The sequence below is a fragment of the Bos grunniens genome, chromosome 15 (genome assembly GCF_055505025.1).
Source record: "Bos grunniens cultivar Pamir isolate PY7600 chromosome 15, Bosgru_T2T1.0, whole genome shotgun sequence".
In the NCBI taxonomy this organism is placed as follows: Eukaryota; Metazoa; Chordata; class Mammalia; order Artiodactyla; family Bovidae; genus Bos; species Bos grunniens.
In genome coordinates, this window is record NC_141179.1 from 20,823,237 (window position 1) to 20,849,516 (window position 26,280).

General features: G+C 36.9%; 1 protein-coding gene across 3 annotated transcripts in view; it reads right to left on the reverse strand.

Moving 5' to 3' along the window:
* Window positions 1-26,280, reverse strand: part of RDX (radixin) — a 106,951-nt gene that overhangs the window by 67,072 nt on the left and 13,599 nt on the right. For 2 of the 3 annotated variants that reach the window (XM_086339107.1, XM_086339105.1), the window contains exons 2-8: window positions 23,547-23,620; window positions 15,652-15,735; window positions 11,015-11,110; window positions 10,207-10,481; window positions 1,862-1,945; window positions 1,518-1,664; window positions 287-383 (exon numbers count right to left, since the gene is read on the reverse strand). In XM_086339107.1, the coding sequence (XP_086195233.1) occupies window positions 287-383; window positions 1,518-1,664; window positions 1,862-1,945; window positions 10,207-10,481; window positions 11,015-11,110; window positions 15,652-15,735; window positions 23,547-23,558 (795 nt within the window). In that variant the 5' untranslated portion in view covers window positions 23,559-23,620. The remainder of the gene's footprint in view (window positions 1-286; window positions 384-1,517; window positions 1,665-1,861; window positions 1,946-10,206; window positions 10,482-11,014; window positions 11,111-15,651; window positions 15,736-23,546; window positions 23,621-26,280) is intronic. The other variant, XM_086339106.1, reaches the window with a different exon arrangement.

A 26,280-nucleotide genomic window follows, 5' to 3' on the forward strand; every position in this document is an offset into this window, starting at 1 on the left:
TCTAAGCAAGTTAATGTAGAGGAGGTTACCTCCACTAATTCTAGCCACAAACATGCTTTTTTTAAATAGGAATGGTGATTGTTTCCAACCATCTCCTAATAAATATTGCCTATTTTATAGTTAAATCTCAGTTAAAATAAAACTTTGAAAAGGGCTACTTCTCAGAACCAATTCAATGAATACACAATAATATCTATTATTATTATTGTCGTTCTTCAAGTGCTAGCATAGCAAAGTGGCAGAAATTTAAAGAGTTAATACATAAAAATAAAAAAATTTTACTTACAGGTGCCTTTTTGTCAATCGGCTTTATAACAAATTTTTTGTCATTAAATGAAATATTTCTGATTTCACTCCAAGGAAAACCAATTTTAGGTGTTAACCTCAAAAAAATAAAAGCACCCTTTAAGATGAATATATTCTCATTATAAAAAGAAACTGACCTATTCCAGTTAAGTTCAAAGTCCCCACTGTCCAGAATCCCTAATCCCATTCCCTCCCATCTTGAGCTCACCCCTCTTTCACATTCCCTATCTTTATCTGTAGTCACACTTCCAACAGGTACTCTAACGGAAACTCTTTCAAAATTTTTAAAGGAAGAAAAAAAAAGATTTCATCCACAAAATTTACTCTTCAGGTCATTTCTGTTTTTCATTCAAAACTTTCAAAATTTTCTCTTCTGAATAACATAGCATTTTAACTTGCTTTGTAATATATGGAAAAATAGGAGAGTAAAATCAGTAAAACACTCTCTTTTGGAATTTGTATTTGCTTAGGAATGTGTACTTTATTAGATACTTGCAAATAATGAAAATAAAGTTCTGAAGCCAAAATAAAAAGAAACATCTTAGAAAAAAGCATTACTGGCATAGAGTTAAGAGGCTCATGTGACATGGTAAATAAAAGGAAGGTGTAAAATAACTGTAGCTATCATTACTTAAAAGTGCTCTAAGAGCCTGACATGTTATACATTCCGGGTCGATTTCAAAATAAAATGCCACTGTTCACTATGCATGATACAGCAATATTCTACTTTATTGATGTCTAAAAACATTCAAAATAATTCTTATAAATGTTCAAACAAAAAGTGCTTTAAGATACAGTAAATTATACACCTATAATTCATTGTCTCACTGCTGCTGATTATGCATGTTAATTTCAATTTCAACCTACAGGCCAGGCAAAACATTTAAGTAATCACTTTTCATCTATGAGAGAATAAATTTTAAGTTATCAGATATAACTCACAAGACATCAGGAAGCATACTTCAAATAGAAGTGAAATCACTCTATTTGATAACAATACTTCTTGAGAAGTAGAACTCTGAAACTACAAGATGTTGAGAAAACAGGTATGTTATGTGAGAACCTATCTGATATTAACTAATCTTTTAATATGGGGGCAAGAGAGCAGCAGTTAAGAGTAATCAGGCCCCAAGAGAACTTTACACATAAGATTAAAGCCATATACAGACTGCTGAATAAAGACTAATTCACTATTCAACTAATTTACTTACTTGTCATCATGTTCATAAATATTCAGACCCAAAGCATCAACACCTAGCCACAATTCAGTTCCTTTCTTATTTTTTATTTCAAAATAGTTGACTCCATACATTTCTAGATCCTGTGCAATCTTCAAGTACTCCATCATAGAATCTTCCCTGTTGAAATAAAGCTGATTTTAACATATATAAAAATAAGATCAAAAAAATTACAAAACATTTTGGATTAAAGTTTAGTGCTTTACATGTATTCATATAAGTCTAATAACCTTTGAGGGATAATCTGATATAATAAAAGTGTTATTAAAAAAAACCTTAATTTGAGGAAAAACACTAAGAAAATAACCACTCAATACCTTAGCATTCCTCTATGTTCTTCATGCCAGTTCTGTATTCTTTCTTCCCACTGTTCTTTTGTCAGCTTGTGTTGCTCCAAAACACTGTAGGGAAAGAAAAAAATCTATAAAAATGTCCCTTAGATTCAAAATCAATACGCTTTTAAAAAGTCTAGAATTATTCAAGTCCCTTAACTGTGGTAGTCATACAAAGCTAGACACATGTAAAACTGCACAAATACATACACACATATACACAAATGACTGCATGAACACTGAGGAAACCTGAATGGGGTCAGTGGATGGCATCAACGCCAACACCCTAGCTGTGATACTGTACTGAAGTCATGCAAGATGTTACCATCAGGGAAGGCTCGGAGGATACACAGGACTCAGACCTCATTACCATTTTTTATTACAACTGTGTGTGAACCTACAATTAACTCAAAATAAAAAGACTTTATGACCCTAAAATTCTTTTACATTTAGAAATAGTTACATGGATAGTTTATGGGAATTCAAATGTTTGCAATGAATAAAATACTGCATCAAAAACAGGGAAAGTAACTTTCTCATGAATAATAAGAAAGATCGGAGAGGAAAAGATCAAAAATCAGAATTCTTCTTTGCTTCTATGTATTTACTTTCTTTGCTGCTAAATTTAATTTTTATATTTTCTACAGGTATACTTTTAAGTAAGTTTACAAGTGAAAAGGCATTTTTTCCACCACACCCCCAAGCTTCAAGTACCTTATTAGTTTCTTTTGTATCATTTCAGTGTTTCTTCTACAAATGTAAGCAAACATAAACAAACGTTTTTATCTTCAACACTTAAATTGAACACTTCTTCACAGCACTTAAATTTTCTCATTTTTCTTAATACTCTCTTGCCATCTGCCCTCTGTGCTGATCAAGAGGCAAGCCAGGGCAATGTAATGCAATGCAATGCAGCCAACTGCAGAAATGACAATGTTAATGAAATCTGAATGCACAAGTTAATTAAACTGAATGCCACTAAGATTTATGTTCCCTTGGTATCTCTAATTTTCTTGAAGAGATCTCTAGTCTTTCCCATTCTGTTGTTTTCTTCTATTTCTTTGCATTGATCGCTGACAAAGGCTTTCTCATTTCTCCTTGCTATTCTCTGGAACTCTGCATTCAGATGCTTATGTCATTCCTTTTCTCCTTTGCTTTTCACTTCTCTTCTTTTCACAGCTATTTGTAAGTCCTCCTCAGACAGCCATTTTGCTTTTTTGCATTTCTTTTCCATGGGGATGGTCTTGATCCTTGTCTCCTGTACAATGTCATGAACCTCTGTCCATAGTTCATCCGGCACTCTATCAGATCTAGCCCCTTAAATCTATTTCTCACTTCCACTGTATAATCATAAGGGATTTGATTTAGGTCATACCTGAATGGTCTAGTGGTTTTCCCCACTTTCTTCAATTTAAGTCTGAATTTGGCAATAAGGAGTCCGTGATCTGAGCCACAGTCAGCTCCCAGTCTTGTTTTTGTCAACTGTATAGAGCTTCTCCATCTTTGGCTATAAAGAATATAATCAATCTGATTTTGGTGTTGACCATCTGGTGATGTCCATGTGTAGAGTCTTCTCTTGTGTTGTTGGAACAGGGTGTTTGCTATGACCAGTGCGTTCTCTTGGCAAAACTCTATTAGCCTTTTTGCTCTGCTTCATTCCGTACTCCAAGGCCAAATATGCCTGTTACTCCAGGTGTTTCTTGACTTCGTACTTTTGCATTCCAGTCCCCTATAATGAAAAGGACATCTTTTTTGGGTATTAGTTCTAAAAGGTCTTGTAGGTCTTCATAGAACCATTCAACTTCAGCTTCTTCAGCTTTACTGGTTGGGGCATAGGCTTGGATCACTATGATATTGAATGGTTTGCCTTGGAAACAAACAGAGATCATTCTGTCGTTTTTGAGACTGCATCCAAGTACTGCATTTTGGACTCTCTTGTTGACCATGATGGCTACTCCATTTCTTCTGAGGGATTTCTGCCCACAGTGGTAGATATAATGGTCAGCTGAGTTAAATTCACCCATTCCAGTCCATTTTAGTTTGCTGATTTCTAGAATGTCGACATTTACTCTTGCCGTCTCCTGTTTGACCACTTCCAATTTGCCTTGATTCATGGACCTGACATTCCAGTTTCTATGCAATATTGCTCTTTACAGTATCGGACCTTGCTTCTATCACCAGTCACATCCACAACTGGGTATTGTTTTTGGACTGTGAAGAAAGCTGAGCGCCGAAGAATTGATGCTTTTGAACTGTGGTGTTGGAGAAGACTCTTGAGAGTCCCTTGGACTGCAAGGACATCCAACCAGTCCATCCTAAAGGAGATCAGTCCTGGCAGGACTGATACTGAAGCTGAAACTCCCAATACTTTGGCCACCTCATGTGAAGAGTTGACTCACTGGAAAAGACTCTGATGCTGGGAGGGATTGGGGGCAGGAGGAGAAGGGGACGACAGAGGAAGAGATGGCTGGATGGCACCACCGACTCGATGGACATGAGTTTGAGTGAACTCTGAGAGTTGGTGATGGACAGGGAGGCCTGGCATGACGTGATTCATGGGGTCACAAAAAGTCGGACACGACTGAGCAACTGAACTGATCTGAAGATTTATGTTCTGGTTTTTTATATTAAGCATCTCAAATCTCCTTCATTTCCATTTTATATAATGTATTATTAATCTGCGTAACTGGTTTGCAGGTATCTAAAAATTCCCACTTTGGAAAAGAATATGGAAAAGAATAGACATATTTTATGTATAACTGAACCACTCTGCTGTACACTGAAAGTAACACACTGTAAATCAAATATCCCAATATAAAATAAAAATTAAATTAAAAAAAAGAGAACTTCCCTCACTGTCCAGTGGTTAAGAATCCCCCTGTCAAAGCAGGGGACACAGGTTTGATTCTTGGGCGGAGAAGATCCTACATGCTGTGAGGCCAACTAAGCCGGTGGGCCACAACTACTGAGCCCTAGTAGAGCTCGCTGTGGGCTATCTGAGGCAGTGGAAGCCGGGTAGAGCCCCCAGGGTTCCCTGTCCCCAGTCCAGGAAGCTGAGGCGCTAGTCAGGGGCCACTTGTCCGGATTCCGCCAAGTGCCTGCTTTGCCTGGGGGCCTTTGCGCACACCGCCATCCTGGCCGCCGGCCACCAGCACCCAGCTCTCTCCTGCACTGCAGAGTTCTCTGCGCCCCAGGCTGCCCTGGCCGAAACTCGTTGGTCAAGGCCCCAAGCACCGTGCCTCCTGCTGGACTCGGCACCCCCAGCGCCTGGTCCAGCGCTCACCACCGCACCCGGCGCACTAAGGCCTCCTCAACCCGGCCATATTGCGTGTGGGCTGGACCCTGCCCCCAGAGCCGGGCATTCCGGAGAGCCAGGTCCCCTCACCAGACTGCTGCCGCTGGCGTCTCAGGCCTCAAAGACAAGACAGGGCCCCAGGGCCCCGCCATGAGCTTTCTGGAGACCTTGGCCCTGAGCTTTGGGGGGTGGGTGGGGGCTGGGGAAGAGACTCTAGCCTGAGGGTGACCCAGCATCTGGGTGAAGAGGTGCTGGGAAGGGCAGTGGTCACATGCGGGTGAGATGTGGTCTATAAAATTAGAGCATCTATATAATACATATTTCCCTGGTTTCTGTCCTTCTCTTTGCCCTCCTTCCTCTAGGATTGTACCTTCTCTGATCTCAGCCCAGCCCCTTCCAGAGTCCCTAGTGCATGGAATAAAGTGGTTATTAAATCTCACCCCTGCCAAAAAACTGACTCTAAATGACTCTAGAGCCTGCAACTACTGAGTCCACATGCCCTGGAGCCCATCCTCTGCAACAAGAGAAGCCACCTCGATAAGAAACCCAGGCACCACACCTGGAGAGTAGCCCCCACGTGCCACAACTAGAGAAAGCCTGTGCACAGTAAGGAAGACTCAGTACAGCCAAAAATTAAAATAAAAAACTTGAAAAAAAACTTTAAAGAAAAAAAAAAAACAATTACTGAGGGGTGGGTGGGGAAGCTAAATCTTCTGTCCAGAAAAAAAGGAGTCTTTTCTTCATGATAAGGCTAATGTTTCACCTTGGCTTTAAATCTATTTGATTTAAACGACTTGTGCATGTATGTGCATGCACACATGCTAAGACATATCCCAGTCTGCGATCCCATGACTGTAGCCCCCCAGGCTCCTCTGTCCATGGGATTTCCCAGGCAAGAAAACAGGAGTGGGTTGCCATTTCCTTCTCCAGGGGATCTTCTTGACCCAGGGGTGGAACCTATGTCTCTTGTGTCTTCTGCATTAGCAGGTGGATATTCTTTACCATTGTGCCACCTGGAAATCCCTTTACATGACTTAATTGTCTATTTTCTCAGGAAATATTTTCTCACTTCATCATTTATCATCCCTGCCTATCTATATTACCAGATACACGCACATCTCAGAGACATTTTCGGTTCATTTTCAGACCACCTCAACAAAGCAAGTTACACAAAATTTTCAGTTTTCTAGTGCATACAGAGGTTATGGTTGTTCTATACTGTATGAAGTGTGCAACAGCATTCTCTCCATAGAAACAATGTATATACTAAAACTTAAAAATACTTTATTGTTTAAAAAAAAAAAAAAAGGTAACCACCATCTGAGCCTTCAGAATGTCATAATCATTTTGCTACTGGAGGGTTTGAAATATTGCAAGAAGCCTCAACCTGATAGAGATACATGAAGTGAGCTAAAGCTGTTGGAAAAAAATAGTGCTAACAGACTTGCTTGATGCTAGCTGCCACAAACCTTCAATTTGTTAAAAACACAGTACCTACAGTACACAATAAAACAAAGCACAAAAAAGAGAGGCACGGCAGTATACTTATTTGCGTGAAGCACGCAACAATCACATCCATGTTCCTCACCAATTATGCCCAGTGCCAAAACAGAAGAGGCAAAAATTTGTAGAGTGAATAAAGGAATCAATTATTTTCCATCTTTTAAAGAACACTTTAAACCCATGCTTCCCTCCTCTTAGTTTTTTTATCACAGCCAAATTTCTTTCGGGAACTGTTTGTATTTACTGTCCTTTATTGCTGCACCTCACATCACTGCCCCCACTCTACCGCAATCTGGCTTCAACCCCCAACACTCTACTAAAACTGCTCTTACACTGGAGATGTCAATAGGTTCAAAACTGACATTTTCCTTCTCTGAAATGGGTTCATTCTCACCTTGAAAAGCTATTGCAAACCACCCAGATACCCAAGTCAGAAACCTGGTACGGAAAAACATGCATATCTAGCTCTTTTCAAAAGAGAGGGATAGTATCTGGTGGGACTGACTATTCCTATCAGCAGACTGCTAAACTCTACTGTGGGAGACCAGATTGTTTATCTGGGTTTTTCAATACAAGGATTATAAATATCCATCAAAATCATTAAATTAAGGTATTTGATTTAGGTTCACCAAATAACCTGATTACTAACTTTCCCCCAGGCACTTAAGTGATAAAAGTGTGTTATATACTATACATGGAATCTGGCTTCCCTCACAGCTCAGTTGGTAAAAATCCACCTAAAATGCAGGAGACCCCGGTTTGATCCCTAGGTCGGGAAGATCTGCTGGAGAAGGGATAGGATACCCACTCCAGTATTCTGGCCTGGAGAATTACATGGAGAGTCCATGGGGTCGCAAAGAGTCAGACATGACTGAGCAACTTTCACTTTCATACATGGAATAAAATCCATGACTAAAAAGTATATCCTCCATTCTAAACTAAAAGCTTAATATTCTGACATTATGGATTTCTTTTAAACTTAGATAACCTGAATGAATCCTCCTGAGACTAACAACTTGAAGGACACCTGACTGGACCTTCAAAGTTAAAAACCAAATCTTGAGCAGCACGTGCTATCTTTCTTCTTCCTAAATAGATGGGGTTTCTCTAGGTCTCATAGACCTAGAGAACAAACTTATGATTGCTGGGAGGAAGGGACAGGTAGGGAGTTTGGCATGGACATGTATACACTGCTATATTTAAATGGATAACCAACAAGAACCTACTGTATAGTACAGGGATTCTCTGCTCAATGTAGCATGGCAGCCTGGATGGGAGGGGAGTTTGGGGAGAATGGATACATGTATATGTATGGCTGAGTCCCTTCTTTGTTCACTTGAAACTATCACTATATTGTTAACCTGCTATACTCTGATACAAAACAGAAAGTTTAAAAAAAATAAATAATTTTTTAAATTAAAAAAAAAAAAAAAACACATCTGAAATGCAATTCTGCTGCTGCTGCTAAGTCACTTCAGTCGTGTCCGACTCTGTGCGACCCCATAGACAGCAGCCCACCAGGCTTCCCCGTCCCTGGGATTCTCCAGGCAAGAACACTGGAGTGGGTTGCCATTTCCTTCTCCAATGCATGAAAGTGAAAAGTGAAAGTGAAGTCGCTCAGTCGTGTCCAACCCCCAGCGACCCCATGGACTGCAGCCTACCAGGTTCCTCCGTCCATGGGATTTTCCAGGCAAGAGTACTGGAGTGGTGTGCCATCACCATTCTACTACACTAGTAATCAATTACTCAATTCAATGCTTAAAAAATCCGAGACACTGAATTTTGGGTTGGACCAATAATTATAAACAGACTAACAAGTATCTCATACTCCTGATTCTTTCAGTGAATACTATATACTATTATAACTATTACTGTTATAATATTAAAGAGCAGAACAGTACATAACATTTAATGATCAATTACTAAACCTCCTGTACTTAATGGTACCTATAAAGCATACGGCAACAGAATGTAATTTACTAACCAAAATTGTTAATGCTACAACCAAAGGAATTTTAATAATAAAAGTAGACATAAAGTAGTTTTGATTTCTTCACATTTAGTACCTACAAAAAAGAAATTACACTTAAGAGCTTAAATATTATGAGGAAGTAATAGAGAACTTAAATTTTAGGTTAATAATATGCAGTTTTGCCTTTAAATAGAAATTTTAAAATTCAGGAATCTGTGCAAATAGTAATAATTTCTCTGGATTCTAAAGAAAAATCCCTATCTACATTCTAATATCAGAGTCATATATACTACTACCATTAAGAACTGAAATGTTTAAAAGTAATATTTGATGTAATTTCTAAATTTTATAAATAATACTACCAACTAACAGTTGTATCACACTTTACAATTAAAACTGTAAAGCACACAGTTCATGAACTGTAATTATAAACATAAGGCTGACAGAGCAAAACTGTTACCCTCATTGTGCAGAGTGAGACATTAAGGCTCAGAGAGTGTAGGTTATATACCTGAGGCCACATAATTAGCAAAGGGTAGAATCAGCATTTAAAATCAAGGCCTGCTAATGATGCTTTCCTGCAGCATGCTACTTTAAAATAACTGTTATACTGAAACCAAGTCTGCCTAAACCAAATTCTCTTACTGGGTTTTTTATTAATCTCTATATGCAAAGCTTTTCTGCCTTTCCTTGTCCCCTCTGACTTCAATCCTGTGCTAACTGAACACTAATCAACCAACAGCCAGATGACTAAAGCTGCTGTTGTCAATATCACTATTAACGTTACCATACTAAAACTGCTATTATAGATATCAGCATTAATGTACAAACTCAGGTTACTTGGCAGACCCCCAAGTCATGGGCCACCTAGCCAGAGAATCTTAAACCACAGACTTCTGACTCCCAAGCTGTCACAAAACAATGATTAATTCTAGCCTCTTTGTTCTTTCCCTTTAATAAGCACCTAACTCAAAGATCAGGTGGGAGTGGATCTGAGACTTGCCTCTCACTCCCTTGTTTGGTACCCTGCAATAAATGGTGTACTTTCCTTTACCACAAACAGGTGTCAGTAGATTGGCTTTCCTGCATCTGGGGAACAGACCCGAGTTCAGAACAGGCAGTAGTATGCTGCAGATGAGAACAGAGCACTAGACCAAGAGTCCAATAACCAGGTTTAAAAAGTCTTTTGGAATGTCAGAAATTTAATTTTAATTCTATGGAGGAAATGTAGCCTGGAACTTATTATTTTCAAAAACACTTATTAAGCAATGGTCTACCTGCATGAGAATTTTTACTAATAAGCAGCAACAGTCATGCCTCCTCAAGCCCAAATTATCACTGCCTCCACTTACTGCTTATCTGTGAGAATGAGAAGAGACAAAATGTTTAAGTAATTACAGAGTACATAAATCTATGTAGCTTCTTGGTCATAACTTTTAAAAAGTATACTCTAACCCAACTGGCAACTTAAAAATCTAAAAAAATAAAAAACACAACCATTTACAAACTTCTAAAACATGATTTTTCAGAGACTATAGCATAAAAGCATGCTTCACTTACCGCTGGGGGAGAAGCCTATCATTAGCCAGGTAGCCTGGTTTATGAATCTCTTTATTATAATCTCCATACTTGGCTTGGACAGCATAGGAAGCCAAAAGAACTGCAGTTTCTGGTGGACAATATATCTCATCATTTAATATAGCTTCTTTAACTTGCAAGAAAAAAAGTCTCTGGGTTATTTCTTGAATTAACTCCTCAGAAACATCTTCAGGAAAGAATTTAGCTCTAAATTTGAATTGCAAAGGATTCTCTTTTTTAACATCTTGCTGTGTCACCTGTAATAGTAATTTCAAGTATAGTCAATAAAAATCTTAGGTTCATAGTAACTGACCATAGTCACATAATATCCTCTTTTGGTACAAAATAGGATATAAAACATAAGATTCTAAATCTATTAAGATTTTAAACCTATAATAAATGTGAGAAAAAGATTCCATGCTTATGAATGTGACTGATCACTCACAGATCCTAATTAATAACCTAACTGAAATTTCTCCAGAGCAACTTATCCTGAAGATGTTTAAATTAAGATCAAAATACTTAGCAATACCTTATAGTATTTCTTACTGCTGAGTTTTCAAATAGGAAAAAAATGAACATTTCTTTTTTTGAAGATGATACTAAGATGGTACCTTAGTAAATTAAAAGACATGACACCTTTAATGATTCACAGAGATAACTATAAAAAGAGGTTTAAAATCAGTTAGACTCTGAGTTTTTCTGGCTCAGTCTGACTGATTTAACACGATCAAAATTAACTTCAAAGCAACTTAATTATTAGCTAGACATGTTATCATACACACTTTACCTTCTTATTTAGTTTAAGCCATGTAGAATAGCCCTTGCTGTCCACGTACTGCAGCCCAAAAAACCAGACCTCACGCAAACCAACTGTTTTCACCACCTTAAAAAAAAAGTTTATTTCAGTTCAGCACTCACATTGTAATCAGAAGGCACTATACTTCAAAGGAAGAACAAAACCACATGGAAATTATAGGTTTACTCCTTTGCTATAGTAAAGATCTTTCCTAAATTTAACATACTAATTAAAGGAATATTCCTAAAAATTTAAGTTCAGGTTTTATTAAATTTCATGTCATTTCAATCTTATCTGATCCACTCTTCTGTATGCCCTTTTCCTTCTCATCTGCCAACATGACCCTAACAGATAGAAGAATCTGGGGAAAAGATACAGAGCTATCCTAATCCCACTTTTCTATTTCAATTTATCACTGCTCCCAACCCAAACTATACTATCAAGTAGCCCAAACAAATAGTATCATTTGGTAATAAGACTCTCTGAGGACATGTAACTGCCATGCCTCAGGCTATCCAGCTGCTGCTTTCACCTCCATTCCTACCTACCTTCACTCAGCATCATATATTCTATGTTCTACTCTCACTGAGCAAGAAACCATTCTTGGAACATGCCATAAATTTCACCCTTCTATACCTTTGCTCATGCTTCTTCCCCTCCCTAGAATGTTTCTTCTGTACTTTTATTTTTCTTTGCTTTTCTCCTGTACTTTTACCACCTGTTAAATAATGTATTTCTCAAGGCCCAGCTCAACTAACATGCTTCTGTGAATGAAGCTTTCCTATCATCTAGACAAAATTAATCACTTGGTCCTTAGTAACTCCACAGTACTTTATTTATACTGCTGCTTAAACACTTATTTTATCATAATTATTATTAGTACAGTATCTATTTACCTTCCTTGGCTGTTTAAAACTAAGGACAAAGATTACTGCCTTATTCATCTTAATATTCATGTCATTTCCAAGAATGACTAGCTTGTGGTAGGTACTCAAGAATACGTGAGTCTGAGTGAACTCCAGGAGTTGGTGATGGACAGGGAGGCCTGGTGTGCTGCGATTCATGGGGTCGCAAAGAGTCGGACATGACTGAGCGACTGGACTGAACTGAACTGAACTGAAAGTGGTAAGCTAGGATTATTAACTCACACTCAGGATTTTGCCAACAAAAGCATATTTTTAAATCTGAATTTAAAATGAGGGAGGTGAGAGTTTATTAGGACTTTAAAAGCTTTACAAAAAGATTCAACATTAGTTCTTTAGTAAACATTCTTGGTTTAAAACAAATATTTCTTTTAAAATAAAAATCTAAAAACATGCCAGGCTTTTGGTTTCAAGATGTAAATGGAACCCTTCAGTTTACTTTCCCTCTTGAAAAAATTTCACTGAAATGACACGAAAATTAAAAATAAGAAAAAAATTTTAGCTGTAGGAAAAAAAAAATTTAGCTGTGCAAGGAAAGGTTACCACTTTAAAAAAAAAGAGAGAGAATTGTCTGAATGATATGGTATATAAATATCCACAGTGACAGCAAAAGCTGATCAATGCCAAACAACCAAAACTTGAACGTGGACAAAGGAGATCCCAGATAATTTAACTTTGGCAAAAGATAGGTTGTCCCAACACAGCCACAGAAAACATTTCAGCTCAGAGTGGCAGGAACAAGAAATGTCAAGAGCAGCACCAAAGCAGCAAGCCTCAGTTTTGTCTCCAGGCTTTCTGTGAGTCACAACACTGCTAAGTACAAAAGGGATCTGCCAGAGGAGCACAAGGGACAGCCTCTTAAATTCAGACTGTCACAACACACACCAGAAAAGTAAGAGACCACAGCTGGGAAATTCCTTTAACAAGCTCCATCTTTCCCTATTTCTGAAAGTCTTGTAGGAAACTTTAAATCATACATCTACAAGTAAAAACATACTTGGGCACATAACTATAATATATGTATATTTAGCACATAACTATAATATATGTATATTTATTTATAAGTTATACATATGCTATCACATTAATATATCAGAAAGCCCATCCTAAAAAATTAAAAGCAAGATAAAAATACAAACATTTTAGTATTTTTTTCTTGCACTATAACAGATGATGCTGAGTATTCCTGGGGGTAGTACTATTATAGTCCCACATGCAGAAGCTAGAAGAGGAGGCCAGTGAAGAAAGTCAGCAAGTAGCAAACCAAAGGATCTCACAAACTCAACCAGAGCCTCTTCACATGGCAGATGGCTTCAAGCTGACATCCTAATCAGAAGTGAGGGTTTGCTACAGGTGGATTCATCTGATAGAACTCCTGCCCCTAGGCCTGCTGGTCTGACCCTGAACCTACAGACCTTGACCTGACAGCCAGCTCACCCATATACTCAACTTCACCCAAGGTAACACAAGATTTGGATCTGGAATTTGGGCTCAAGTTGCCAAGATACAGAACAGGGACTACAAGAAGTAACTGCTGAGAAAGGCCGTAACAGACAGCAATGCTCTTTAACTTAGATCTTTTCATTTACAATATGAAATGTGTGTATGTGTGTGTGTTTGTGTATCAAACACTGTTATACACAGTTTACATGAAGTCTCAATTCTGACAAAAACCTTCTGAAGGAATAATGTTACCACCATCCTCATTTGTATAAATGAGAAAAATAAGACAAAGAAAGTAATATGTATGAAGTCAAACAGCAACATCTGGTACTCTACCTCTAGCAGTGTGGTTCCAGAGCCCACATTTTTCAACTACTATACATTACTGCATCATAAAACATGTAGTTTCCTTTTCCCTGGTATCTAAACTAAAGCAATTCTGCTTAGGAAAAAAACAAGTATTTTATTTCTCACTATCCAATACCAAAAAGGCCCATGTGCTAATTTGTTTTTGACTAACACAAAACATTTTGCTCACTATAAATAACATTTCAATTTGCTATGAGTACAGTAAATGCTAACTCCATCCACATTTTTATTCAAGACAGCTTATGTACTTACAAACATGAGACCTAGAAGAATCAACAGAAGTATTAGTTCACAAAAGTAAAATATCTATAATGTAAATTGCATGCAATTGCTTACAATGTTGCCTTAAAAAATTGCTCACTCACAACAAAAAAAATCCTTTCATCTCCAAAAAGATTTTATCTGGCCGTTCAAGTTCATTACTTATCTAATTAGTAGATTAAGTTTATTACCTAGTCAAGGGAAGAAACAACTTCCCAGGAGTTTTGAATTTTTATGTCATCATTATTCGGGATCAGTAGGTAATTAGTATGTTATTCATTGCTGTAATACCAGGAACTCTTCCATTTTCTAAGGTCAATAGTTAGCATGACCACAGACTACTGCTCTCCTGATCCTAAGTTCATGTAAAAGTTCTTGTAAAAGTTCATGTAAAAGCTACCTCCTCCTTTCTGCAATCAATTCACTTCTTAAACACTTGACCCCTAGTCACCAATCTCTTTCCTCCTTTTCTCAATAAAACTTGACTACTTAAATCATTATATACAGCATTACCTGGGGAGCCTCAATAAAAGTACTAATAGTTTAGAGTAGGTCCCAGACAATCAAACAGAATCTCTAGAGGTGGTTTCCAGGCACTGCTTTATTTTTCTCTTTAAAGCTCCCCAGGGTGGCTCAAGTGTGCACTCAAGAGTGATAAAAAAGATAAAATCAATAGTTCAAGTTCTTTAACATGACATCCATGTTCTAACTCCAGGCTAGCATATTATGAGCCTACGACATCAAACTGCTATCACGGCCCTATTTATAGCTTATGCCTTTGCTCCTGCCATCTCCTTGAAACCCAAGTTCCCCTGCCGAGTTTATGATTAATCTCTCTATCCAACTTTACTCCCATTCTTGTCCCCTCTGACCTTAATCCTGTGCTAACTGAACACTAATCAACCAGAGTCAGATGGCCAGAACTGCTGCCATTGTTGATAATATCAATAATGTAGTAAAACTGCCCTTGTATCATCATATATCATCATTAACACACAGGTTACTTCTCCAGGGCGAGATAAGCTAAGAGACCCTCAGGTAACAAAACCAGAGATATCCTGACTAACCAAACCAAAACTACAATTAAGAAATGTCACAGAAATATCACATGATGATTAACCCCAGCTTCTCTGTTCTTTCCCTTCTGTAAAAAACCTCTAACTCAAAGACCAAGTTGAACTGGATCTGAGACTTGTCTCCCACTCCCTTGCTTGGTGCCTTACAATAAACCCTTATTCCACTGTAAACTCTCGGTGTTAAGAGTCTGACTTTCTGTGCATTGGGTACGCAAGCCCATTGCTCGTTTATGTCCTCTGTCTAGGATCAACACCTATTCCACTCATGGACTATGGAGAATATCACTGAATTCCTTTTAGTCCTCATTACAATGATTTTCATATCAGATGTTTAATAAACACCTGCTAATAATTATTTTTTAAAAGTCCCATCTCTCAAATCTAGAAATGAGAAAGACTATCCCTACAGTTGTTCAAAATATCTGAACAAGTACTGTGAAAAATTTCAAATGCTACATTGTAGCATTTTAAGTAAAGGTATAGAAAAACAGAAAAAGTATGCAATAGCATGCACACTATGGTGTCAAAATTGCATACTTCATGTAGTGAATGATACCTGGTCAAAAAGCTGTTTGCCAGTTGTATTGGGCTGAATGGCAAATTCCAGCTCGGCATCCATCGTTGTTACTCTTACATTGATCTGCAATGAAAACAAAAGGTATAATCAGCAGAAAAAAGAAAATACTTAAGTATAATGTCAGGCAAGAGAAAATATTTAAGCAATTAAAAAACAACTCAATGTACCTAATATTTTCTTTATTAAAGTGATAGTTTGATTTATTTATATTTTTGATTTACTGAATACTTAACATACATTAGGTGCCAGGTCTGGTGCTTTTCACATTTTTATTTAGCCTCTGCAACAATACCAGGAGATATATGCATTTCCACAGAAGTATTCATTTATATAGAAAACTCTCTGTCACTTGCCCAAGAACACACACATATTAAAAAGCAGGGCAGGTATTTAACTGAGGTACAACTCCAAATTCTTTGAATGTCATTCACTATTCCATATTTCTTTTGACACAAAAATCAAATATTGTTTTTATACTGTAAATGTATTCTTTACTTTATAAAAAGCATTCATCTATTGCCTTTTACTTGCTAGACTTTTTCAAATTCTGATTTTTATGTGTAAATAACTTCCTAGGTAGGTATCTCACCAAAAATGTAACATGCCTTAACCAAAGTAATTTTTATTCCAGAATAGCATCTTCACCTAGAATCCACCATGACATAGTAAAAACCTATCTTTTAACTCACACTATTAGAACTCTACATCAGACTTATTTCCCCTTATCTTTAACTCATTCTAAAAACCACATGTACCTCTGCACATGTACTTTTATCTGAAATACTTTCTCCAATCAAAAATACCTTTTAGAGCTCCTTCTTTATAATAATCTTTTCGGAAATATTAATACACATAAAATGTATGTAACATATATAGACAATGATATTTGGTCTTTATCCTGGTTCCCAGCAGAGTTCCTAAAATCCTTTAAATTCGCTGAGTGACAGATGTGAGAAGATTTTCTGTTATTCACAACAAGCTCCTTTCGATCATACCAGAGTTTATGCTAATGGGTAACTCTAGATGGACCCTAATAGCTTCAGAATGGGGGCCAGTACCCAGAGAAACCAATCATGCCATTAGAGGAGTAAACCTTTGAGCCACCCATCCCAACTACCCAGGAGAGTGAACAAGAAGGAAAGAGAGCTGATCTCCAAGGTCCAATGATTTAATCAATCATGCCTCTGAAATGGAACTCCATAAAACCCTAAACAAAGGGGTTCAGAATGCACCCACTTGCTGACAGGGTGGTGCATCGCAAACTCCACAAAGACAGAAAGAAGCTACTTCACTCAGGACCCTTCTGGACCTCATCCTCTACATTCATGTTCTTTATAGTTCCCTTTACATTAACCAGTCATTAACAGCAGTGAAGTGCTTCCCTGAGTTCTGTGAGCTGTTATAGCATATTACAGAACCTGAAGAAGGGATTGTGGGTATCTCCAAACCTTAGGCAAGTTAGTCAGGAGAGACAGTCACACGCATTACCTGTGATTAGCTTCAGCAGTCTAGTGGTCTGGGCCCTTAATCTCTGGGGTTTGCGTTAACTCTGGATAGCTGTGTCAGAATAAATTAAACTGCAGGACACACACCTGGTATCCACACAGAACTCGGGAACTGACTGGTATGGAAAACCCACCCATTGGGTATCAGAACATTTTGAATTACCAAAGTGTTTTCCTTTACCCATAAATCTACCATTCAACTTTAAAACTAGAAATGACAAAGCAGTGTCACCAGTATATTTCTTCTTTGTGAATTTCTGGAACCCCAATCCCCACTGCTGTTGCTGCCAAGTTGCTTCATTCATGTCCGACTCTGTGCGACCCCATGGACTGCAGCCTACCAGGCTTCTCTGTCCATGGGATTCTCCAGGCAAGAACACTGGAGTGGGTTCCAATCCCCAGAAGTAAGCACTAACCTAAATTTTCTGTTTGTGATCCTCTTAGTTTTTTTTAAAAAACAATAGTTCTATCACAAATGTAGGTATCTATGGTAAAATATTATTTAGTTTTTGATTTTTAGCTGTTTTGTTGTTGTTCAGTTGCTAAGTCATGTCTGACTCTTGTGACCCCATGGACTTGTATGTGGTCTGCCTGCCTCCTCTGTCCATGGAATTTTCCAGGTAAGAATACTTGAGCAGGTTGTCTGTTCCTTCTCCAGGGGATCTTTCTAAAATTGTATAGTACTTGCTAATAAAGTCTTCCTTGATGTGGACAACGATTACAATATGTATTTACTTTATGAAAATGCATCCAGCATATATATTCTTTTGCATATGCATATTCTATTTTTTTTGTATATTCTAATTCAATAAAAGGTTTAAACAAAAATTTTGCTAAACTATAATTTGCCTTTTCAGTTATATTTCTAAGATTCATTGGTGTTTTTGTTAGTAGTTGCAATTCACTCATCTTTATGTGACTAGAGAGTAATTCATTTATCATTTTCCTATCAATTGACATTAAATTGTTTCCAATTTTTTGGTTTTTAAGAACAAAACTGCTGTGAGCATTCTTGTACATGTCTCCTACTACAAGTGTCTGAGTTCCTCTAGAAGTATAACTCAGGAGAATCCCTGGGTGACCAAGTACATACCTTCAACTTCACAATGTAATGCTGAATTTTCTTCTAACATTACAGCATCAATTTACACTCCCACCAACAGTGAATAAGAATTGCTGCTGCTTTGTATGTTCACTAGTAGACATCAGATTTGCTAATGTTTAACAATCTAGTAGGTATAAACTGATATCTCAGTATGTTATTAATACACAGATTCTTGATTTCTAATGAAGTTGGAACATTTTCTTATGTGTATATGCAGAATTGTAAGACAGCCCTCATGACTTCCCCCAACCCCTACAACTTACTCCCATGATTACATTAATATTACATGATAAAAGAGATCTTGAAGATGTACTTAAGGTTACTAATCAGTTGATCTTAAGATAGTAAAATTATTGTGGGTGGATCTGAATTAATCTCACCAACTCTGCACCCCTACACCCCATGGACTGTAGCCCACCAAGCTTCTCTGAACAGTAAATTACCTTTAACTAAAAAGACAATAATAATGCCCTAGGTTAGAATTTCTCCCATTTCAAAGTCTCAGGATCTCCTTATGCTCTTCCCAAAAAGCTTTTATATGTGAGTTCTCTACCCATATTCACATTAGAAAAACTGAGAAAATGTTAAGATATTAACTTAAATATAACAAGAAAAAACCTATCAGATGTTAACATAAAAAACATCAAGTAGGCTTTTCAGAAAAGTCTACTTACATGTTTGTTTAAAAAAGGCCCAGAAGGCTAACGTCAGAGCTGTTTCATTTGATTCTAAGAGTAATTCCGTTGTTGTTCAGTCGCTAACTTGTGAAACACCATGGATTGCAGCACGCCAGGATTCCCTGTCCTTCACTATCTCCTGGAGTTTGCTCACCACAATTAAGCTGGTAATGCCATCCATCCATCTCATCCCTTTGTCGTCCCCTTCTCCTGCCCTGAATCTCTCCCAGCATCAGGGTCTTTTCCAACGAAGTCAGCTCCTTGCATCAGGTGGCTGAAGTATTGGAGCTTTAGCGTCAGGTCTTCCAGTGAATACTCAGGGTTGATTTCCTTTAGGATTGACTGGTTTGACCTCCTTGCTGTCAAAGGGACTCTCAAGAGAGTCTTCTCCAACACCACAATTCAAAAGCATCAATTCTTCAGTACTCGGCCATCTTTATGGTGCCACTCTCACATCTGTACATAACTACCGGAAAAAGCACAGCTTTTGACTAGACAGACCCTTGTCAGCAACGTGATATCCTTGATTTTTAACATACTATCTAGATTTGTCATAGCTGCCCATTCCAGTATTCTGGCCTGGAGAATTCCATGGCCTAAGTCCATAGGGTCGCAAAGAGTCGGACATGACTGAGCGACTTTCACTTTCACTCCTTCCAAGGAGCAAGCATCTTTTAATTTCATGGCTGCAGTCACCATTTGCAGTGATTTTGGAGCCTAAGAAAATAAAATCTGTCAATATTTCCAATTTTCCCCCATCTATTTGGGATGAAGAGATGGGACCAGATGCCATTATCTTAGTTTTTTGAATGTTGAGTTTTAAGCCAACTTTTTCACTCTCCTTTCACTTTCATCAAGAGGCTCATTAGTTCTTCTTCACTTTCTACCATAAAGGTGGTATCATCCAGCCCAGTGTTTCTCATGATGTACTCTGCATATAAGTTAAATAAGCAGGGTGACAATATACAGACTTGACATACTCCTTTCCCTATTTGGAACCAGTCTGTTGTTCCATGTCCAGTTCTAACTGTTGCTTCCTGACCTGCATACAGATTTCTCAACAAGCAGGTCAGGTGGTCTGGTATTCCCATTTCTTTCAGAATTTTCCAGTTTGTTGTGGTCCACCCAGTCAAAGGCTTTAGCATAGCCAATAAAGCAGCTGCTGCTGCTAAGTCACATCAGTCATGTCCGACTCTGTGCGACCCCAAAGATGGCAGCCCACCAGGCTCCTCTGTACCTGGGATTCTCCAGGCAAGAATACTGGAGTGGTTTGCCATTTCCTTCTCCAGTACATGAAAGTGAAAAGTGAAAGTGAAGTTGCTCAGTCGTGTCCAACTCTTCTTGACCCCATGGACTACAGCCTACCAGGCTTCTCCGTCCATAGGATTTCCCAGGCAAGAGTACCAGAGTGGGGTGCCATTGCCTTCTCCACAATAAAGCAGAAGTAGATATTTTTCTGGAACTCTCTTGCTTTTTCTGTGATCCAATGTTGGCAATTTGATCTTTGGTTCCTCTGCCTTTTCTAAATCCAGCTTGAACATCTGGAAGTTCACAGTTCACGTACTGCTGAAGCCTGGCTTGGAGAATTTTGAGCATTACTTTGTTAGCGTGAGAGATGAGTACAATTGTGCAGTAGTTTGAGCATTCTTTGGCATTGCCTTTCTGTGGGGTTGGAATGAAAACTAACCTCTTCTAGTCCTGTAGCCACTGCTGAGTTTTCCAAATTTGCTGGCATATTGAGTGCAGCACTTCAACAGCATCATCTTTTAGGATTTGAAATAGCTCAACTGGAATTCCATCACCTCCACTAGCTTTATTTATAGTGATGCTTCCTAAGGCCCACTTGACTTCACATTCCAGGATGTCTGGCTCTAGGTGAGTGATTACACCATTGTGATTAGCTAGGTCATGAAGATCTTTTTTGTATAGTTCTTCTCTATATTCTTGCCACCTCTTCTTAATATCTTCTGCTTCTGTTAGGTCCATACCATTTCTGTCCTTTATTGAGTCCATTTTTGCATGAAATGTTCCCTTGGTATCTCTAATTTTCTTGAAGAGCTCTCTAGTCTTTCCCATTCTATTGTTTTCCTCTATTTCTTTGCATTGATCACTGAGGAAGGCTTTCTAATCTCTTCTTGCTATTCTTTGGAACTGTGCATTCAAATGGGTATATCTTTCTATTTCCCCTTTGCCTTTCACTTCTCTTCTATTCAGAGCTATTTGTTAAGGCCTCCTCAGACAACCATTTTGCCTTTTTGCATTTCTTTTCCTTGTGGATGGTCTTGATCCCTGCCTCCTGTACTTATTCAAACAGTTTTCCAAAGTAGCTGTAAATTTCACATTCCTACCAGAAACAGAGTTCCAGTTGATGCACATCCTTACAGACATGGTCTTTTCAGTCTAATTTTAGCCCCTCTAGTAAGTATAAAGTGGTATCTCACTAGCTTTATTTTTCCCTGAGGATCTTTTCAAGTGTTTATTGGCTATTAATATACCTTCTTTTGTGAAGTTTCTTTTGTGTAGTATCTACTCAAAGTTTTGGCCCACTTTTTAAAAACTGGGTTGTCTTTATTAGAGTTCTAAAAGAATATACTACAATTATTTTGTCCCATTCTGCCTTGCCTTTTCATTTTCTTACTGTGTTTTTCAAATAGCAGAAGTTTTTAATTTTGATGAATTTTTTTTTAAATGCTATGAACTTTTTGTGTATTATCAAAGAATCTTTGCTTACCTCACAACTGCAGAAATGTTCTATTTTCTTTTATAGTTTGGGGCTTTTATGTTTATGATCCATTTAGAGTTAGATGAATGTAAATTGTGATGTAAGGGTTAACATTCACAATCTTCTGTATGGATAACTCTTTGCTACAACATCATTTCTTGAAAAGAATTTAATTTCCCCAGTGAATCGTGTGACATCTTGTTAAAAATATTTAGTAAGAATGTATGTGTAGGTATACTTTTGTTCCACTGATCCTATTATCTAATTTTTCAATACCACACTGTCTTACTTTTGTCTCTTGAAAATAAATGTTGAAATCCAGGAGTGTTAACTGTTCTACCCTTGTTTTTCTTCTAAATTGCTTTAAATATTCCACATAAGTTTTGGTAGTTCCATAAACATTATCAGCTAGCCAATTTTATCCAAAGGGATGCAACTGCTGGGATTCAAATGATTGGAATTACATTCAACCTACCAATACATTTGGAGAGAACTGTTTTAATAGTATTCTCTAGACATATCTATGACCAATGTATATTTTCCTATATCCTTTGGTCTTTTTAATTTCTTAAAGGTTTTCAGTGTAGAGATTTTAAACACTTTCTAAAAACTTATTCCTAAATATTTTATGTTTTTGATGCTGTTACAAATGGAATTTTTACTTCATTTTTTGAATTTTGCTGCTTGTATATAAAACTGATTTTTAAAAAAATAAAACCTTATGTCCAACAATCTTGCTAAATTCTGTTATTAGTTCTAATAGCTGTTTTGTAAATTCCAGGTTATTTACATAATCATGTCATCTGCAAATAGAGAAAAACATAATCCTTGCTTTCTATTGATTATGCCTTTTATCTTTTTATTCTTCTCTCCTTCCAACAATGCACTTTTTACCTGCTCAATCTTGAAAAGTAATTCAGAAGTGACATTCATGCCAGAAAATTCAAAAAACCAAAAAACAATGATTTTCTTCAAAAAAATAACTGGCCAAAAAGTTCATTAAAAAAAAGAAAAAAAAATCTTGTTAGATGAAAAAAGGAACACTGATCCTAGGATAAAAAAATAAACCTCAGCCACAAATTATATAATAATAAAACAATAAAATTATTGTATGTACGCCTTTAAATCAAAAACCTAAGACTTTGGGCTTCCCTGACTCAGGCAGTGAAGAATCTGCCTGCGATGCAAGAGACCTGGGTTTAACCCCTGGGTCTAGAAGATCCTCTGGAGAAGGAAATAACTACCCACTCTAGTATTCTTGCCTGGAGAATCCCATGGACAGAAGAGTTTGGCAGGTTACAGTCCTTGGAGTTGTAAAGAGTCAGACACAACTGAGTGACTAACACTTTTCATTTTCACAACTATATATAACATCAGCACTGTTATCACTAGTATCAAAGCTAGAATTACAAGAAAATTAATTCTGCACGAACCCTTCTGACCTCTCATCATGTTCTCCTGTTTTAACAATAAGTAACTTTTTACTGAGCACTGAATGTGTATGTACCAGGATCTTCTAATCCTCACCGGACTCTCATGTAACTAATTACATCTCCATTTTACATGTGAAGAAATTAAGACCAGGAAGGACTGAATCTAACAAAGGTCAGTCAGATTAAGTGGCAGGGTAAGGATAAGAACTAAGTCTGACCCCACAACCTATGGTAATCTTAATACATACATGATACTTAAACCTCTATCACTGGCCCATATAACACATTACTTCAGCCACATAAATTTAAAACAAACAACAGTAATGTCAGTGCCTTTTCCCCCACCAAAACTCTACCATAATACTTTGCCTTGTTCCAAAAGAAACTTAACGCCATTAAGTAAGCAGTGTCAAAGTAATAAAATACACCTACTGGTTTCGGCATTTTTCTTCTCTTTTTGTCGCCCTCTTCGAAAATTCTTCACTTTTATGAATTTTCTTGTACGTCTGTTAAAGAAAAGAAAGCATAATCGATCAATTTTTTATATAATAATGTACAGATTAAATACAATTTTAAACTCACATTTTAAAATGTTAACAATTAAGTTCTCATTTTATTCTGATTTTCAATGTCTTCTATTATTTCTCATGCTTTAAAAATACTTAATTGGTGATTTAAAATACCACACATCTCAAATAACATACTATATAAAAATATAAAAGCATCTTGATTATCAACGAAAAGTTTTTTTAATTACAGATAACACATAGTAAAAGGAAAGATTACTAAGAGCCCAAATTCTCTCTTTCCAAGTCAAGTTCTCCCCTGTGCCCAGACTGGTAAAGAGGGACAGCAGACAACTGATTCAGAGTCTAAAGAAATCAACTCCAGAACACTTTTCAACCTTTCTTCTACACTGTCAAAGACAAAAAAAGGAAATACTGATTAATGTAAACTACACAAAGATAAATTTTTAAAGAAAATTATTTTTCCTCCTTGAAAGTTTAAAAGTCCAAGTAGAGACAAATATGTTAAGAGTAACTTTTTCACCTAAGGTGGATATAAACAGCCTTAGTCTCCACACTAGCAACCGGCATGCTACTCACCAGCAAGCGAATGGCCCTCACTAAAATACAGAACTGTCCTTAAGACCAACGTTAAATTATACCTTCACCCACTAAGGTAACAGATCTAAATCTTAATCCAGGGAAAACATGCTATTTTAGGGTAAATTTTTTTACAAACATCTAACAAAATTGGGTTTTCCTCCTATAAAACTACCAAAAGATCTAACATTCTTAACCATTTAACTGTCCAGAAAAAAACTGATTATCATTCCAATTTGAAAACCTATTTTAAGTAATATATAATTACCTGAAAATCACAATATACAAGTAATATCTGTAAAGAACTTTTATTCATCATACTATGAACTACTGATAAACATACAATTAATTTTGAATTTAAAAAATATATTTGCCCTCCCCGCCCCCATCTGAAGTCTACGTCAGAAGCATCAACTCCCTTTTAAGATACTACTTTAATAAAAACGAAAATTCTTCAAATTAAAATAAAAACAAAGGATCAAAATAAGGTCATTTCTCTAAATTTTAGCTGATCACATGCTAATAAACCTCCCTACAGAGGGAACTTCATCATGAGAAATTTCTCACCTAATACAATTGGGTATGAAATTCAGTGAGAAGCATGAACTATCTCATCTCTCTCTTGTTGCTTAACTCTTAACTAGAAAATGACAGATACTCCATCTCTACGATCACCTACTTTCATGAACTTTACTGTACTTCAGTCCTAGCTTCCACTTCTAAATCCTCCTTTTAATCCCTACTATCAGATCATCTCAGGTCTTGAAACAGCCGCTCAACCAATCTTTTACACCATCTCCTGCAATGCAGGCAGATTCTTTACCATCTGAGCCACCAGGGACACCCATTTATAAGTTAGTAACTCCCAAATTTGTATCTCTAGTCTTGTTTAGCTAACTTGGCTTGCTCAGCATCTAAATGACACCTCAAATTCAGCATGTCTATAAAACAGCTTAAACCTCTACACCCCATAGTCAAATCTGTTTTTTCTGCAAGTCTTAGTGACATATTTCTATATTCATAATATCTTTCCTGTGTTTTTTTAATATCTCTACTACATCTACAGTGATGATCCCCTTTCCATTCCTAATACTGTCCATTTTGTCTTCCTTTTTGATCAGTTAACCTTGCCAGGAGTTTGCTTCATTTATTGGTCTAAAAACAAGCTTTCAGTTTTATCAATTTGCTTATTTCTCTGCTTTATTTAAATTTCTGTCCTACTTCTCATCACTTTTCTTCTCAGTAGTTGGCTTTGAGTCTGTGGCTAATTTTCTAATCCCTGAAACTGAAAGTCTACCTAAGTAATTTCCAATCTTTTTTCTAATATAAGAGAAATGCAGAAATTTCTTTCTGCATTAAGGTCACAAACTAAATACATCCCACTATAAGGATATTCCAAATTTAAAGTGATCTCCCTATTTTGCCACTGAGACTATTTTAAAATAATTATCTGATTATGTAAAATAATCTAAATTCCTCAAACATAAAACATGAGCATCTTTATCAAATTTTTGAAGTTACAGTGTTTTCCAGATTACATAAAGTACTTTTTGATTCTATCACTAAAATTTTTATCTTAAGCCACAACTATTCACTTATATAAAACCTTAGTAGGACTTTATATTCTAGGTGTGTTATTTTTAAATGACTTTTTAAAAACCAGTTCTCCTCTAAACTTCTCAGCCTCGTTTTTACACTTAAATCACTTATCAGATGAGCTCCATGAGCCTTCCAAACTGATATGTACTAAAGGCATTTCAGGTCAGTTTCTTAAACAGTACATCCATGCTTAAGACAAAACATCTTGCAATGAGTTCCTACGAAAACAAATCTAAATCTCCTTTCGGGGGGGGGGGGGGGGATAACTAGGGGAAAAAATATCTTATATTTAAAACTCTTCTGTTTTTCTGTACCACTGTCATTACTGTTTAACTCTAGGTGCTTCAGTGTCCAATTATAATTTCTACTCACTACTAAGTTTTAAATTTTCAAACAAAATGGTTAGAGACCTGGCGGCAGAGTCTACGTTTATTTCTACATTTATTATATACTACAGTCAA